Source organism: Musa acuminata, chromosome BXJ2-8, assembly GCF_036884655.1.
Source record: "Musa acuminata AAA Group cultivar baxijiao chromosome BXJ2-8, Cavendish_Baxijiao_AAA, whole genome shotgun sequence".
Lineage (NCBI taxonomy): Eukaryota > Viridiplantae > Streptophyta > Magnoliopsida > Zingiberales > Musaceae > Musa > Musa acuminata.
In genome coordinates, this window is record NC_088345.1 from 3323632 (window position 1) to 3337613 (window position 13982).

Genomic DNA, 13982 nt, shown 5'->3' on the forward strand with positions numbered 1-13982 from the left:
TTTGGCACTATCTATGGGAAGGTACCAATACTTTTTTAAGAGCCTCGAAACATGCCTTTACGAGGGGACAAATGATAGGAAATTTACTAATAGTTGACACGCGGTTATCATATGTCATTCAAGTCATCCTTCATTTATTTATATGTACAAAGATTTAAAGTAGAGAAATACAAACTTTCTTCTCGTTCATTATGGCAAAGAAAACAATCACAAACTTTTTCTCTCTATAAGGAAAACAATCTTAAACTCCCTTCTCTTCCTTTTATGTCAAAATGACAATCCTAAATTCCATTCTCTTTCTTCATGAGAAAGAAGTATATCACAAACTTACTTCCTCTCGTTCGAGCCTCAAAACTTTAGTTTTTATGTAGGTAACAACACTGTAGGAGCATAGTATTTTCACCTCAGGAGCATAATATTTTTATCTCCAGAGGAGATGCTTACGACTCTACGCATATGAATCAAGGCTATATTAGGCTAACAAGGATATCAACGAGAACATATACCTCATAAAAATTAATCTCAGGACTGACTTACTTGAGTATTAGAGGGATCGATTTGAGAAACCTCGTTGGACTTCGGTATTTATATAATTAATACCCCAAGAGCATAGTATTTCTATTTCAGGAGATGTTTTTCGTCTAGATTCTACGTAGTTTTTTTTTTTTTTTTTTTTTTTGCAACAGGTACCAAGGACAAATAAAATGCTTGAATTCAACTGTGCCCATTATCCACTTAATATTTAGAATAGTTTCTGAAAGATAATAAACAGACTAATTAAATTTAATATGCAGTGCCATCTTACACACGCTAGGATAACATACATGTGAACCATTTCTGATATGTTTCTTGAGCTAGGCACTCCAAAAGCTTCATTTATCTGCGACAACAAATATATATATATATATATATATATATATATATTATTTATCTATTCGGAAAAAGATAAGTAATATTATTCTAAAAATAATATGCCATCCTTTTTATGTCCTTTCATTCTATTAAAATAATTATTATCATATTTTTTATCCGATATTTTTTTAATATGTTCGTATCATCTTAAATATTTTTTTGATAAATTATTTTTTAAAAAAATAAATATATTATGACATCAAAATGATAATAATAATAATAATGATATTAATAACGATAAAAGGATATGAACATCATCAACATCACCTTTTAAAGCTCTGCTGACTCGGTGCTGCAGCTAAGAGTTGATCATTCTGCCATTCCTGCTGAAGAAGAAAGGAGATGATAACGCCACTGTCGAGCTTCAAAGACGAGAATGGGATTCCATTAACGCGGGATGGAGCACTTCAGGTCCCATATAGGAGACGAAAGAGACGAAGACTTGCACAGAGCGTAACATCAACATCCATGAGCCACTGTCTCTGCATGTGAAACCATGAAAACATGCACACTATGTTTTAGAGAGAGAGAGAGAGAGAGAGAGAGAGAGATGTCATTACTATGGTGTTCGCTCGAGGAAGACTTTTGGAGGGTGGACTGACTTCTTCGTTCTCTCTAATTTATGAGAGTCTGTGCTCATAAATTAGATGACATGCCTGCATGATTTGGAATCATAATAATACTTCTTTATTGTGTGTGTGTGTGTGTGTCATCGACAATTTAATTGGGAGCAGGTCGTTAATGCTTGGTTGGATAAAGTATTATGATGTGCTCATTGAGTGAAGCCATTATACCTAAAATACCCATATAATTATTGGTTTTTCTCGGATTTTTTACTTGGTTTACATGGGCATTTCTCATAAGAAGGAGGGTGAAAGGGTAAACTTACATACGGAATATTAGTTGCTCCTGTGCCGGAGTCTTGGCATCGGAGGCAAAGTCCTTCCTATAAAGACGAAGCCATGGCGCGCGGCTTCGGCCGGGGAGGATCCATCTCCGTATACGCCCTTTGGCTGTAGGTCGTCCGGCGAGCGGAGATGGTGGCGAGGATGATGAGGTGGCTGCCGTGGCCGCCGCTGCAGTCCAAGAAGTACGAGGTGCGGGTGGTTGTGCGCAGGATCGAGGGGGTGCCGGTGGCTGGGGCGGCCACGGGAGCCAGGGCGGCGGCGGAGGTGAGGTGGAAGGGGCCGAAGACGGCGCTCAGCTCGCTGCGGCGTGGACGGGCGAGGCGGAACTGGACGAGGGAGGAGGAGGTGAGGGAAGGGGGCGTCGTGGAGTGGGACGAGGAGTTCCTCACTGCTGCCACTCTCACCGCTCACAAGGAGAAAGGCGCCTTCCTTCCATGGGAGATCGCCTTCTCTGTCTTTACGGTATTGAGTCCGAATCCTTGTTTCTTTCTCTTTCTTTTAGCTTTCTTTTGTGTTACTTGCTTGCGATTCTTCCCGAAAATTTGCTATGATTGAGGCAGGTGGTTTTGCTTCCTATGCCCTTCAATACTAAACTTAGTGCAATTTGGTGATTCCTTTTGTTTTCCGAGTTAGGGTTTTGATCGCGCTTATAAGAATCTATTTTAATCAATCTTGGTATTAGATTGTGGGTAAACTTTTGCCTGGACATGTTTTGTTGGTACTTTGCTAATAATGAATCCATTAATTTCCATGTCAAAACCGCAATCTTGTTGATTTTTTTGGGTTGAAGTGGTTGATTTTGAGAAATCTCTCAAGAAAATTTATTAGATTTGTACAATAGTTAGAGTAATTAAGAACTCCGAGAAAAAAGTTTGCCTAGTTGATTAAACCTTCTTTAGGTCTTAATACAACTTATTTTTTCATGTTCATGGAACTTCTAAGTCTGTTGCCTTAGGTATGGTGCAGATTTGTCCTATAATCCTGCACAGAGCGATTTGGTACTAAGAAGCACTCCAATTTAGTCTCACATCAAAAGTGGGAGAAGACTCAGACGATTTATAAGAGACTGATGTGAATACTACTTTTGATTTGAGTTTAAGTTCCATTAGGCCAGGTTGTGCCAGTTATGCTGCACAAAAGGATATTAAGTGAGAACATCCTAACTCTAATCTAATAGTATAAATATGAATTGTTGATATGTATATAAACATATATGAAGCCTTTATTTCTAGCCATTTTTTTATAATATTGTTGGATATGTGAGGGAACATGGCACCAAACAATTTACTTGGCTTAAAATATTGTTGTTGACTTTTCGTTGTCGACTTTTATTGACAAGATGTCCTTTCATTTCTGTCTGTCTACAAGTTTATGCAGCATAGAAAGTTTAATTCCAAATTCTCTGTCAGTTCTCATTGTTCTATTCCATCTGTGTACAACATTCTTCCTTTCAGTTTTCTAATTTCTCTCTTCCATGAGTGTTTGCTCTAAAGAAGGTCTACTTTCCCCATGAGAATTCAACTATAAGGCTTAAGCTGAAAACATAATGTCAATTATGGATAGCTCATATATATTTTTAATTTTGAATATTCAGGGTAAAGGTCCCAGGAACAAGTGCTCTGTGATCGGAATAGCTTCTTTGAACCTGGCAGAATTTGCTTCAGCTGCCGAAGAAAAAGAGATGGAGATCAATGTTACGCTGTTGCCTCCGGGTGTCACTACTGAGTCCCATCCAGTATTATATGTATGTTAGTCTTTGTTGATTTTACCTTGGTTTTCGGCATTCTAAATATTAAAATAAATCAAGTGCTCGAATAAAGCCATCTGTTAATTAAGACAATCTAAGATTCATATATATATCTTTTTATCTAGTAACTTTTTTAACTATTGCTATTTGGCACACGGATTTGTATCCTTTGCCATTCTACCTAAGGCTTTACCCTTCTCAACACTGGGAATCATATACGCTGACATTGTGATTGCTTTCTGTCACAGTTAGCACTTAGCTTGTCGGAATTGAGAACCGTACGAGAATCGATAGAGGTAGTGCAGAGTTCTATAGTTCCAGTTCCCTCGTCACCTCCCTCCTCCAGTGCTTTCCCTTCCGAGACCGATGAGCCTTCTGCTCGTAAAGATGGATTGAGAAAAATTAATATACTTAAAGCTTTAATATTACGTCGAAAAGCAAAAATGGGATGCAAAGATAATTATGACAGTGAAGAGAAGTGCTCTCCTAGGAATAATGATGCAGAAGATGCATACCCATGTGACGCGGACTCACTTGAAGATAGTCACGAAGATTTAGGAGGAAGCAAGGATGATTCCAGTGAAAGAAAATCTTTTAGTTATGGAACCTTGGCATCTACACACTACATCGAGGGATCATTTTACTCCGACATGTTGATAAATAAGGACTACGAGAATTTGATTCACTATGGTCAAGAAAAATCAGATGTCAGTTATTCACATTTTGAGGAGGCAACAGCATCTTTATCTGAGCAGCCTGTTCCTTACATTTTAAGGAGAAGTATCCTTTCTTGGAAAAAGAGTAGGCTTAACTTGAGATCTCCAAAGTTTAAGGGGGAGCCTCTGCTAAAGAAATCATATGGAGAAGAAGGTGGGGATGACATTGATTTTTATCGTCGTCGGCTTACCTCTTTAGAAGGATCAACCTGTGTGGTGGTATGTTATCATTATTTAATTTTTTTTGCTGTAGTAGCTCTTATTCTTCATATAATAGTTAATATTACCTAAAGTTTACATGAAAGATGATTTATGAGCTCATTTTTAGGTGTTTTGAGTGATTGAACCAATGTGCTAACATGATTAGGAGGTATACATTGAACATCGGAAAAATCATTCAAAACTTTTTTCCTGCTTGTATTTTCTCTTCTTCATTTTTTTGTGTTGCTTATACAATTGATCCACACCTCCTTTAAATTTAAGAGTGTCATCCGATTTGGTTTTAAAACCTAAAGATATTTTATTTAATTCATGATGAGGAGGCATACATTAAACTTCAGAATATTGATGCAATTTTTTCCCCAGTTGTTTACGTTTCTTCGATATTCTTTTGTGTTGTCTATACAATCGATCCATACCTGTTCTCCTTTAAGTTTAGGAGTGTGTCATCCTATTTGGTTTTGAAACCTAAAGATGATTTGTTCATTCATGACTCAGATTGTTTATAATGTGTTTGAGCATCCATGCATGCGTGATTTGCTTTTCCTGTAAGCGGCCGTTTTCGTCATCATGAGTGTTTGAAACTCTCTGACATGTCATTACAGAATCATTATGACACTTCAATGGCAAATTGGTTACCAGCACATGACTTCGGTGATGATAGTTTTACGATAGGAAGCTGGGAACTGAAGGAGGTAGTAAGCCGTGACGGTTCCTTCAAGCTCTGTACCCAAGCTTTCCTTGCATCAATTGATCAGAGGAGTGAGCAAGCATCTGGTGAAAGTGCTTGTGCTGTGCTTGTTGCTGTTATCGCTGACTGGTTTCAGGCCAATCCCCATATGATGCCCATCAAGTCGCAATTTGACCACCTCATACGAGAAGGTTCTTTAGACTGGAGGACCCTTTGCAAGAACCAGACATACAGGGAACGTTTTCCTGACAAGCACTTTGACCTTGAAACAGTCCTTGAGGCAAAAGTTCGACCACTCTCTATTGTCCCTGCAAACTCTTTTGTGGGCTTCTTTTGTCCTGAAGGAACTGAGGACAGTGAAAGCTTCAAGTTCCTAGACGGGGCAATGTCCTTTGACAACATATGGGATGAAATCAAGCGAGCTGGATCAGGCGGTTCTTCTGATGGTTTTCCTCATCTTTACATTGTCAGCTGGAATGATCACTTTTTCATTCTAAAGGTCGAGCGTGATGCTTACTATATTATAGACACACTAGGGGAGAGACTTCATGAAGGGTGCAACCAAGCTTACATTCTCAAGTTTGATGACACCACAACGATTCACAGACATAAAAATGAAAACAAACCTGGCAGCAGCACGGCATGGGATTCTGAAACTCAGATTCAGCAGAACAATGGAATAAAGGAGGAATTTTCTGGGGAGCTAGTGGTTAGGAACCCCAATTTGGAGGATGAGATTATATGCCAAGGAAAGGAGTCCTGCAAGGAGTACATCAAGAGCTTCCTGGCTGCTATTCCAATCAGGGAACTCCAAATTGATCTAAGCAAAGGACTGACAACTTCTACACTAATTCATAACCGTCTTCAGATAGAATTTCATTACACTGAGAAACTCGAAGAGATATCGGCAGAACTCCGACCAGCATCAGAATCAACTGTCACGTTTTTGTACTCAGCAGAATGGGATTCTGAATTTTCCTCTCCAACAGAATCAGATCTTGAGCCTTCATGGACAAGAGAGGTAACTCCTGATATCTCATGGCCAGTAGAGTCAGCTGCAGAGTTCTCATGGCCAGTAGAGCCGGCAGCAGCATTTTTCCTAACACCGTCTGTAAATTTAGAAGTTGAGGTCGTTTAGATCTCGATTCCTTGCCGTTTACGCAAGGATTTTTTTTCCTTTTTCGCTTTCAAAACTCTCTGTTAACTTGCTGTTCAAATGTTGATATTTGGGTGGGTAGAGTCACTTCGCTCAGCTATTGAGAGAGCTTTTAGTATTTCCAACTGTATGTAATGCTTCTAAACTCGCGGGATTTTGTTTCCGGGGTTATTGTACATGCAAGAAAGCTCACTGTTCATATTGTAAATGCAAGATGATACTTTCTTAAAGAATTTTATGAGATGTTTGGATCATATTTAGGTTGTGTTTATTTTGGAGGAATTCAGTTCAAATTAGTTTAGATTAAAGTTGTGTTTGGTCAGAAATTGTCTCCAAATTGTGTTTTCACAAATAAATAATTATCAGCATCAAACTATCAGACAAACTAGTCATATTTGCTGCTATTCTGCTTGTTCTATTGAAGACATGGATAATGAATGCTGTTCTTGGAGAGCCAACAGAGGACCTCTGCATTCTCCTGACTGCCACTAACTTGCAAACCACACCTTCAAATGCTGATGCCGAGGACTCCAAGACACCCACTTCGATAGCAATCACTAGATCGACAAGAACAATTCTCTCAGCTTACACATCCCTGTAACAGTTGACAGGTAGAACTATGATGAAGATGATAAGGTGAGGCTCACTTCCTGTAATGCTTCACTTAGGGTTGATTCAACAGCAGCTCCTCCGATCATCACTTTGGGGATGGCTTGTTTGATCTCGTCTTTGTTGCTTTACCTGCTACGATCAAAGTCAACGCCAGCATTGTTCACAAAGGCATAGACCCATTGCCGAGATCTGCACACAGATGAATATTACATGGAGAAGATTCCTACGTCAACGAGTAGTGTTCTTGAGACATCGGCTATGGCTGGCGTGCTAGTGCCAGTGGCACGACTTCCGCGAGAGGAGTCGACAAGGGACTGGGAATCGGCGAGGAGCGGCAGACGGGGCACGTCGGGCGCGACCTCAGCCATGGATCCACGCAGTCGAGATGGAAGAGGTGGCCGCACTCCGGCAACAGCCGCAGCACGTCCGTGTCCTTGTAGTCGGCGAGGCATATGGAACAGCAAGTCGCCGTCGTGCTCCGCTCCTCGAGCTTGGCCTGCGAGTAGAGGATCTTCGGGTAGCTCATCAGCGTGGCCTCGTCGAGGCCTGCCTCCACGTCCATGTCCGGCCCCACCACGTCGTCGGGCGGCCGACGGGGCCGCGCCGCGGTGGCGGCAGCGGTGGTCGTGGTCCGTGTGCAGAAGTAGGACATGAATGTTATGGTGGTTATGAGGAGAAGGATGCCGGCGGATATGCCGAGGCCATAGGCGAGCCCGCTCATGCGCTCCGGTGGTCTGCCATTGTAAGGGTCGAAGCTGGTGCCATTGCTGTTGCTGCTCATCAAGTCCTGTGGAAGGGAAGGGAAGACTCGCTTGCCTGTCGATCCGATCGGCCTCAGCTCACGGAGTTATCTTTAATCGCTTGGTATTTGATCTCGCAATGTCAACGATAACACGACGGAATTAAAGTATTATGAGAGAACGAGTGATGCAGATGCATGCAAAGCCTTTGAGGTCAACGGTCCTTCTTTAATTCTCTGTGACTCTTTCATCTTTGCTATCACATGTTTCTCATCCCTTCGAATTGACTTCGAAATACCAAATCCATTTGTAAGCTAAGACCGTGCATGCAGAAATGTAAGGATGAACGGATTCTGAAGTCTCTCGAATAGCAATTTAGGTGATAGCGTTACAAATATTATCGACTTGTGAGTCAGCCCAATTTATTTGAGATGGCTAGAGGTGTCTTGGCCCCGAAACGAAGAGGTCGGGTAGAGGAATAGGGATCTTCCCTACTGCAAAGTCATCTCTTAGGGGATGGGTGATCCTTAGGCCATAAGGTCGCCTCCAAGTTGTTTGGTCATCTTTTGGTCGTCGATAGTCTTATACAATAGGTCTACGTCGGGTGCTTTTTGGCTCGACCCCTCTAATGCTTAAGTTAGTGAAAAACAGAAGGGGAGGAAGACAATAGTATGAGCTATGTGAATAAGAGAATACAGAGGCTACGGTCAATTATACATAAATTGTTAATGATCGTTGATACTCTAGGCAATCGGTTCGTCTACTTTGGATGACACGAGCTGACTCTTTTGATTCCGCATCATGTGGGGACGCTTTTGTATAATCCCGAGCAGCATGATTACAATTGTATGTCACTTTCGAGTTTGCTGTATCGCCTTGAGGTTATACCGCACGTGTGCACCACATCATCTTTGAGATGCTATGTCGATTCTAAAGTGATTGTCGATTGTTGTTACGGGGGTGATACCAAACTATTCTTTATCAATATCCATAACAATATCTTACGGTTAATGAATTCAATTTCATTACAATTATCACAACATTAGGCAAATATCATATAAGACAGTCCCATTACAACTATCTATTGGTTTATATAGTTTATATATGATATTTATGATTGGCCGAATATCTAAAAAATACTCATATTTTTTTCAAAAAAATTATAATTTTATTTTGAAAATTTTGAAAATAATCATTTTACCCCTCATTTTATCAAACCCATCGCCACTCATAGTCGTCGCACGAGAGTTAGCCACCCGAATATAACCTTGTGCAAGGACTAGTAGCCCCTATCCGCCATATGTGGGGTCGCTCTTTATCAATTTTGAATGAGTAGTATCATCATAGGGTATTGGGTTTTCGACGAAGGTGACAATAAGATCAAACTGAGCTAAGTGGAAGCGAGGCCGACAGCAGGTGATCGATAGAATGATAGAATAGTTATTTTGAAAAGAAAAAAAAAAATCACTGTTTCAAAAATTTTAAAATAGGATCACTTTTTTTTTTAAAAAAAATAGAAAAGTAAAATCTTTTTTCAGTAATTTATGTCTGCGAAGAGGCATGGTTTGCTGCACTTCACTCTGGCACCTACAGTAAAACTCGTTGTACCATTGGTCAGAAGGATGGGCTCCACAGGAGGCGTGGTGAATTCTCACGTGTGAGAATCAATCAGGACGAGTAAGGAGGTCCACGCGTCGAGCATCCAAATGAGAAGTGGACCACTGTTCCTTACCCACCGCCGATGTACCTGCCTCTAAGGTCAGTGGCGTCCGTGGGCCGCGTACTAGCGAGAAGTAGCACGGTCTAATGACGCATCAGCGGAGGATGTCGATGACACGTACCAAACTCCGGTGACACGTTCGTTCTCTTCACCGTGGGAGAAGATGTGGGGTCCACGAACAAGGCGGACCCACAGCAGAGCAAAAGAAACTAGGGTCTAATTGTTGGGGACGCCAGACTTGAATCGGTGATGACAAGCGTCGTGGCTTCGACCGATAAGAAGACATCGAGAACACGGTGCGACTCCCATCTTCCCGGGTGCGGGGTTCGGAATGGGGGACGACAGGGTGAAGGAGGAGGCTCTCCGGATGCTGGGACTCTTCCCAATGCTTCCCAAATTGGTCGTCTTCGATCTCGATTACACCCTCTGGCCTTTCTACTGGTGAGCATTCTGATCCCCAATCAAGATCTCGTCGTTTTCACGGATTTCCTAGGGTTAGGGTTTTGCTTGCTCCCTCTTGCACGTCTCCGGCCTAAGATGCTTGAAACAGATTACTCCGGTGGTCATGGAAATCATCTTGACAAGTGGGTAGGAGATTTGGATTGGATAGTCTTGATGATTCGTTGCAAACAAAGCTCGAACTTTCAATTGTATTTTTCTGATTTCTATGGCATATGTTGTGCAAACACGAAGGTAGAAAGGGAAAAACGGTAACTGTGAAGGTTCATTCAAATAAGAATGACATTTGAAATGCGAACGTATCAACGGAAATTTGATTGTGTTTACAGATGTAGTAAAGCATAAAATAGGAAAAAAAAATTATGAGTGTCAATGAAATTTAGTGGGCATGTAAAGAAAATTTAGATTGAGCCAAGATGTCCGAAATTGTTGTCTTGTAACATAGATATGGCTTCGCCATGCAGTTTGATTCTATACCTGAGTGGATGAAACTAGGTGACTACTTACAGTCCTCGTGAGCATCTCCAAAAGAGATTTAGAAAAGCATTGATTAGGTCAGGAGAGTTATCTAACGCTGGTGGTGGGAGGAAAGGTCCAATTTTTGTTTGGGAAACCTATAAAATTAGTGATCACTTGGTGATCATTGGGCTTATCCAGATCTCTCATTTGCTCTTAACCCTACTGGCATTGGGAAAGGGGTATCTACGTTGTGTATCATACCACTTTCGACTGGGGATTTGTTTGGCTTTGTACTTTTTTTTTTTCTGTTTCCTCAGAAGATGAAAAATTAGTTTTATTAACCTTTAGCTGTTCTGTAATAGGTCTTTTGTCTTCATTAAAAAGTGACTTTTTCAGCTTTAATAGGAGTTAGGTAAATAGAATGTAGATTTCTTTTTTCCACCTCTGACTTGATCTAATGATCTTCTTCCTTTGACCTTTTTTTCTTCAGAAGCTTGGTACCCGGAGAGTTGTCTTCTATTTGCTCTTAAAGAGTTGGTAGACACTAGAGCCACTCTTCATGACAAGAAAAACTTCATATTGACCATCCTTTTCCTTCACATCCTTTTTTTTTTGTTCATGAATATTCACATCAATCTTCTTTCTCCAGCAAGTATACCCATCCCCTGTTTTGTCTGGACATAGTTCCTCTTTAACTGTGCTCTGTCTTGTGATATAGTCACTTTGGTTTTTGTTATGGCAGTTCTAATCTACTTATACTCTCTTATTTTGGTGTTTTCATACTATTTTCTGCTTGTTGTAGTCTATACACACTGATAACTAGCTGACTCTTTTTTGAACTTGTATAATCATTTTCTCTTGGTGTAACAAAGTGTATTTTTATATTTTTGTGACAACTTTATATTTTAGTTAAATTAGACATCATAAACCTTATGATGGACTCACAAGTTTATTTGCAAGGATCCATTCAACAAAATCAATGCAATCCAGATAATATAAGCTGATTTTGAAGATGCATTTTCCTTTTCAGCTTCACATTGAAGCAAGATGACCACAGGCAGTATAGTATATTAATGACTCCACTAACATTTTCTAAACTATGTCAGAATGTGAAATCTTAGGATCAGTGGATTTTTCACGCCCTCTTTATTTGAACTACCATGTTGCAAGAAAGGTAGTCTTAAACACTATGATTATTATTAGATGCTGCTAGTTATGTACTAAGAAGATGAAAGGTAGTCCTTAACACTATGATTATGATGGATGCTGCTAGTTGTGCATTAGGAAGGCGTTTGGTGTCCTTGGTTCTTTGATATGCCATCCAGCATCATGCTCGAAATCATTTAAAAAAAAAAGGTAGGCATTGCAGTGCATGTTAAAGTTACAATACGGTAGAAATGCTTGGTTTCTTCTTAATTTTCATTTTATTGATGATCATATGTGTTACGTTTGATATTTGGTCTTTCTTTTCCAGTGAATGCAGGTCGAAAAGGGAAATGCCATCTCTTTATCCACATGCTAAGGGCATATTGTATGCTCTAAAGGATAAAGGAATAGATGTTGCAATTGCTTCTCGATCACCAACTTCTGACATAGCAAAAACATTTCTTGATAAGTTGGGTATCCAGTCTATGTTTGTAGCCAAGGTATGCTGGTCAAAAAACTTGCTTTATGCATTCACATCTACATATCATATGACTATGTACAGATGTGCATGACAAGCATTCTTTCATAAGCACTTGTTATATATTGCAAAGTTCATATAAGTTTTGAATTTTTCCATTCTGGAAGGCATGCTTACGTGAAGATTTCTCTTCGAGGATACAAACATTGTTCTAGAGATAAAACTAAATCATTCTATTTATATTAACTTGTTTCCTGGGTTATTGTCGACTTCTAAATTTTTTGGTAGTAGGATATCTTTCTTTCTTCAAACTCTTCTTTATTATTTTTTTAGGTTTTGGTTGTATACTACATACCCAAAAGTGCTGCTGGTGATTTTGTTGCACATACATTGATTGCCTCCTTAAAAGAGAGCTAATTATCTTTGTGTCGATTCTTTGAGCTAAGGTGTACCTTCATAGCCTGCAAACTATTGCAATTTATGTGTACATACCCTGAATCATCACAGACCTACAACTCTCTATAATTCTTTCTACAGATGATGTCTGTGCAATTTTGGCATTATCTTGAACGTAAGAGCAAACCTGATTTTAAATTTCAACATCTAGTATGTTTGCTTATGCATCAATGTGTATCTGCAACTCTGTATCAAGCAAAATGCTAACAAGTGTGGTTCTTAAACTAAGTGCAGTTTCCATATGCTTGAAACAGTGATTCTTGTCTTTGCCTGTTACATCATGTCACTGATTTTATGATGACTCAGGAAATATTCTCCAGTTGGACTCATAAGACCGAGCACTTACAGAGAATTCATCGCAGGACAGGCATACCTTTCAAATCAATGCTCTTCTTTGATGATGAAGACAGGAATATTGAAGCAGTAACTTCTCTTATTCTTTTCTTCATTCTCTCTTTATTTCATTATGCTTTTCAAGTCAATCACTACTGGATACCCGATGTTCCTTTTATCGTAAAAGATCCGGTAACGTAGTGGACACACTGGAGTGATGTCCAAAAGATAAACCCACCAATTTGGAGGAAATTTTGAGAAAGTATCATTTTGCATTTATCCATTTTTCAATACGAAGCTTTACACATGCCCTTATTTATAACCACATATAAGCCCTTTGTATTTTCTAAAAATTGCATTTCACCCCTTGTTGTAAAGCTCCATTATCTAATGAGATATATAGTCAGCTGACTATATCATCCTCTTTTTCACTTCACTTCCTCCACCCTGCTGTTCTTCTCCCTTATTATATTTCTCATTTATTCTTCTCATCTCTTCCTCATTATCCTTCCCTGCCACTTGCATATCAATATAGAATTTATCTTTTGGTATCGAAATACAACTTGCCATGCATATTTAACCATGATGAGGTAGAGAGGTGTTTAAAAAAAAAAAAAAAAAAAACTATACCATTAGAAAATGTGTTAAATTAATCTGATTGGTTGATTGATTGACAAAAGGACCCTTAGGGTTGTTCAAGTTTCTGCAATATATGTTAAGGAGAGGAGGAAAAGTGTAATTTAGCAGGGGACATGCTCCTATTTTGATTTGTTTTCCCCATATTCTGAGCTCTTATCAGCATTTCAGGTTTCCAAAATGGGGGTAACAAGCATTCTGGTGGATGATGGGGTAAATCTTGAGGAGCTGAGGTCAGGACTCAGGAACTACGCAAGTAATTCTGCCTCCAGCAACACTAAGCAATCAGACTGAGGTCAGGCCTTCTTTGAATGGCGGTGATCTACTTAATTGCAGCAGACAAAGTCTTCCAAGTTCGGGCTATATATGTCCCGTTACTGCATTCTTCGGTACCCATATTGCTGCTACATGCATACCTAAGACGATTATAAACAATGATATCTTTTGCTTCGATAAAGTGTATTTTAATGTGGAAGGCCACATTTTATATATATACGTCTATCTGTTCAACGACAGAAGTGAACGTAGGTCCCAATTAATTGGACTATTGTTTGTGGTGTGTGGGTGGGGGTATGAACTTTCTGTTGGTAGGGC

General features: G+C 39.7%; 3 protein-coding genes across 3 annotated transcripts; 2 read left to right on the top strand and 1 right to left on the bottom strand.

Annotated features, from left to right (window-relative positions):
• Positions 1-1859: 1859 nt before the first annotated feature.
• On the top strand, positions 1860-6620 carry LOC135618710 (uncharacterized). Its single transcript, XM_065119861.1, has 4 exons — positions 1860-2282; positions 3415-3564; positions 3816-4502; positions 5108-6620. The coding sequence occupies exons 1-4, from the start codon at positions 1950-1952 to the stop codon at positions 6329-6331; spliced, it is 2394 nt and encodes a 797-aa protein (XP_064975933.1). The 5' UTR covers positions 1860-1949; the 3' UTR covers positions 6332-6620.
• Positions 6621-6748: 128 nt separating this feature from the next.
• LOC135618711 (RING-H2 finger protein ATL70-like) lies at positions 6749-7909 on the bottom strand. The gene has a single exon (XM_065119862.1). It carries the CDS (start codon positions 7740-7742, stop codon positions 7218-7220), a length of 525 nt encoding a protein of 174 aa, XP_064975934.1. The 5' UTR covers positions 7743-7909; the 3' UTR covers positions 6749-7217.
• Positions 7910-9676: 1767 nt separating this feature from the next.
• LOC103993838 (uncharacterized) lies at positions 9677-13906 on the top strand. Its single transcript, XM_009414036.3, has 4 exons — positions 9677-9862; positions 11814-11985; positions 12726-12842; positions 13560-13906. The coding sequence occupies exons 1-4, from the start codon at positions 9753-9755 to the stop codon at positions 13680-13682; spliced, it is 522 nt and encodes a 173-aa protein (XP_009412311.2). The 5' UTR covers positions 9677-9752; the 3' UTR covers positions 13683-13906.
• Positions 13907-13982: the final 76 nt, after the last annotated feature.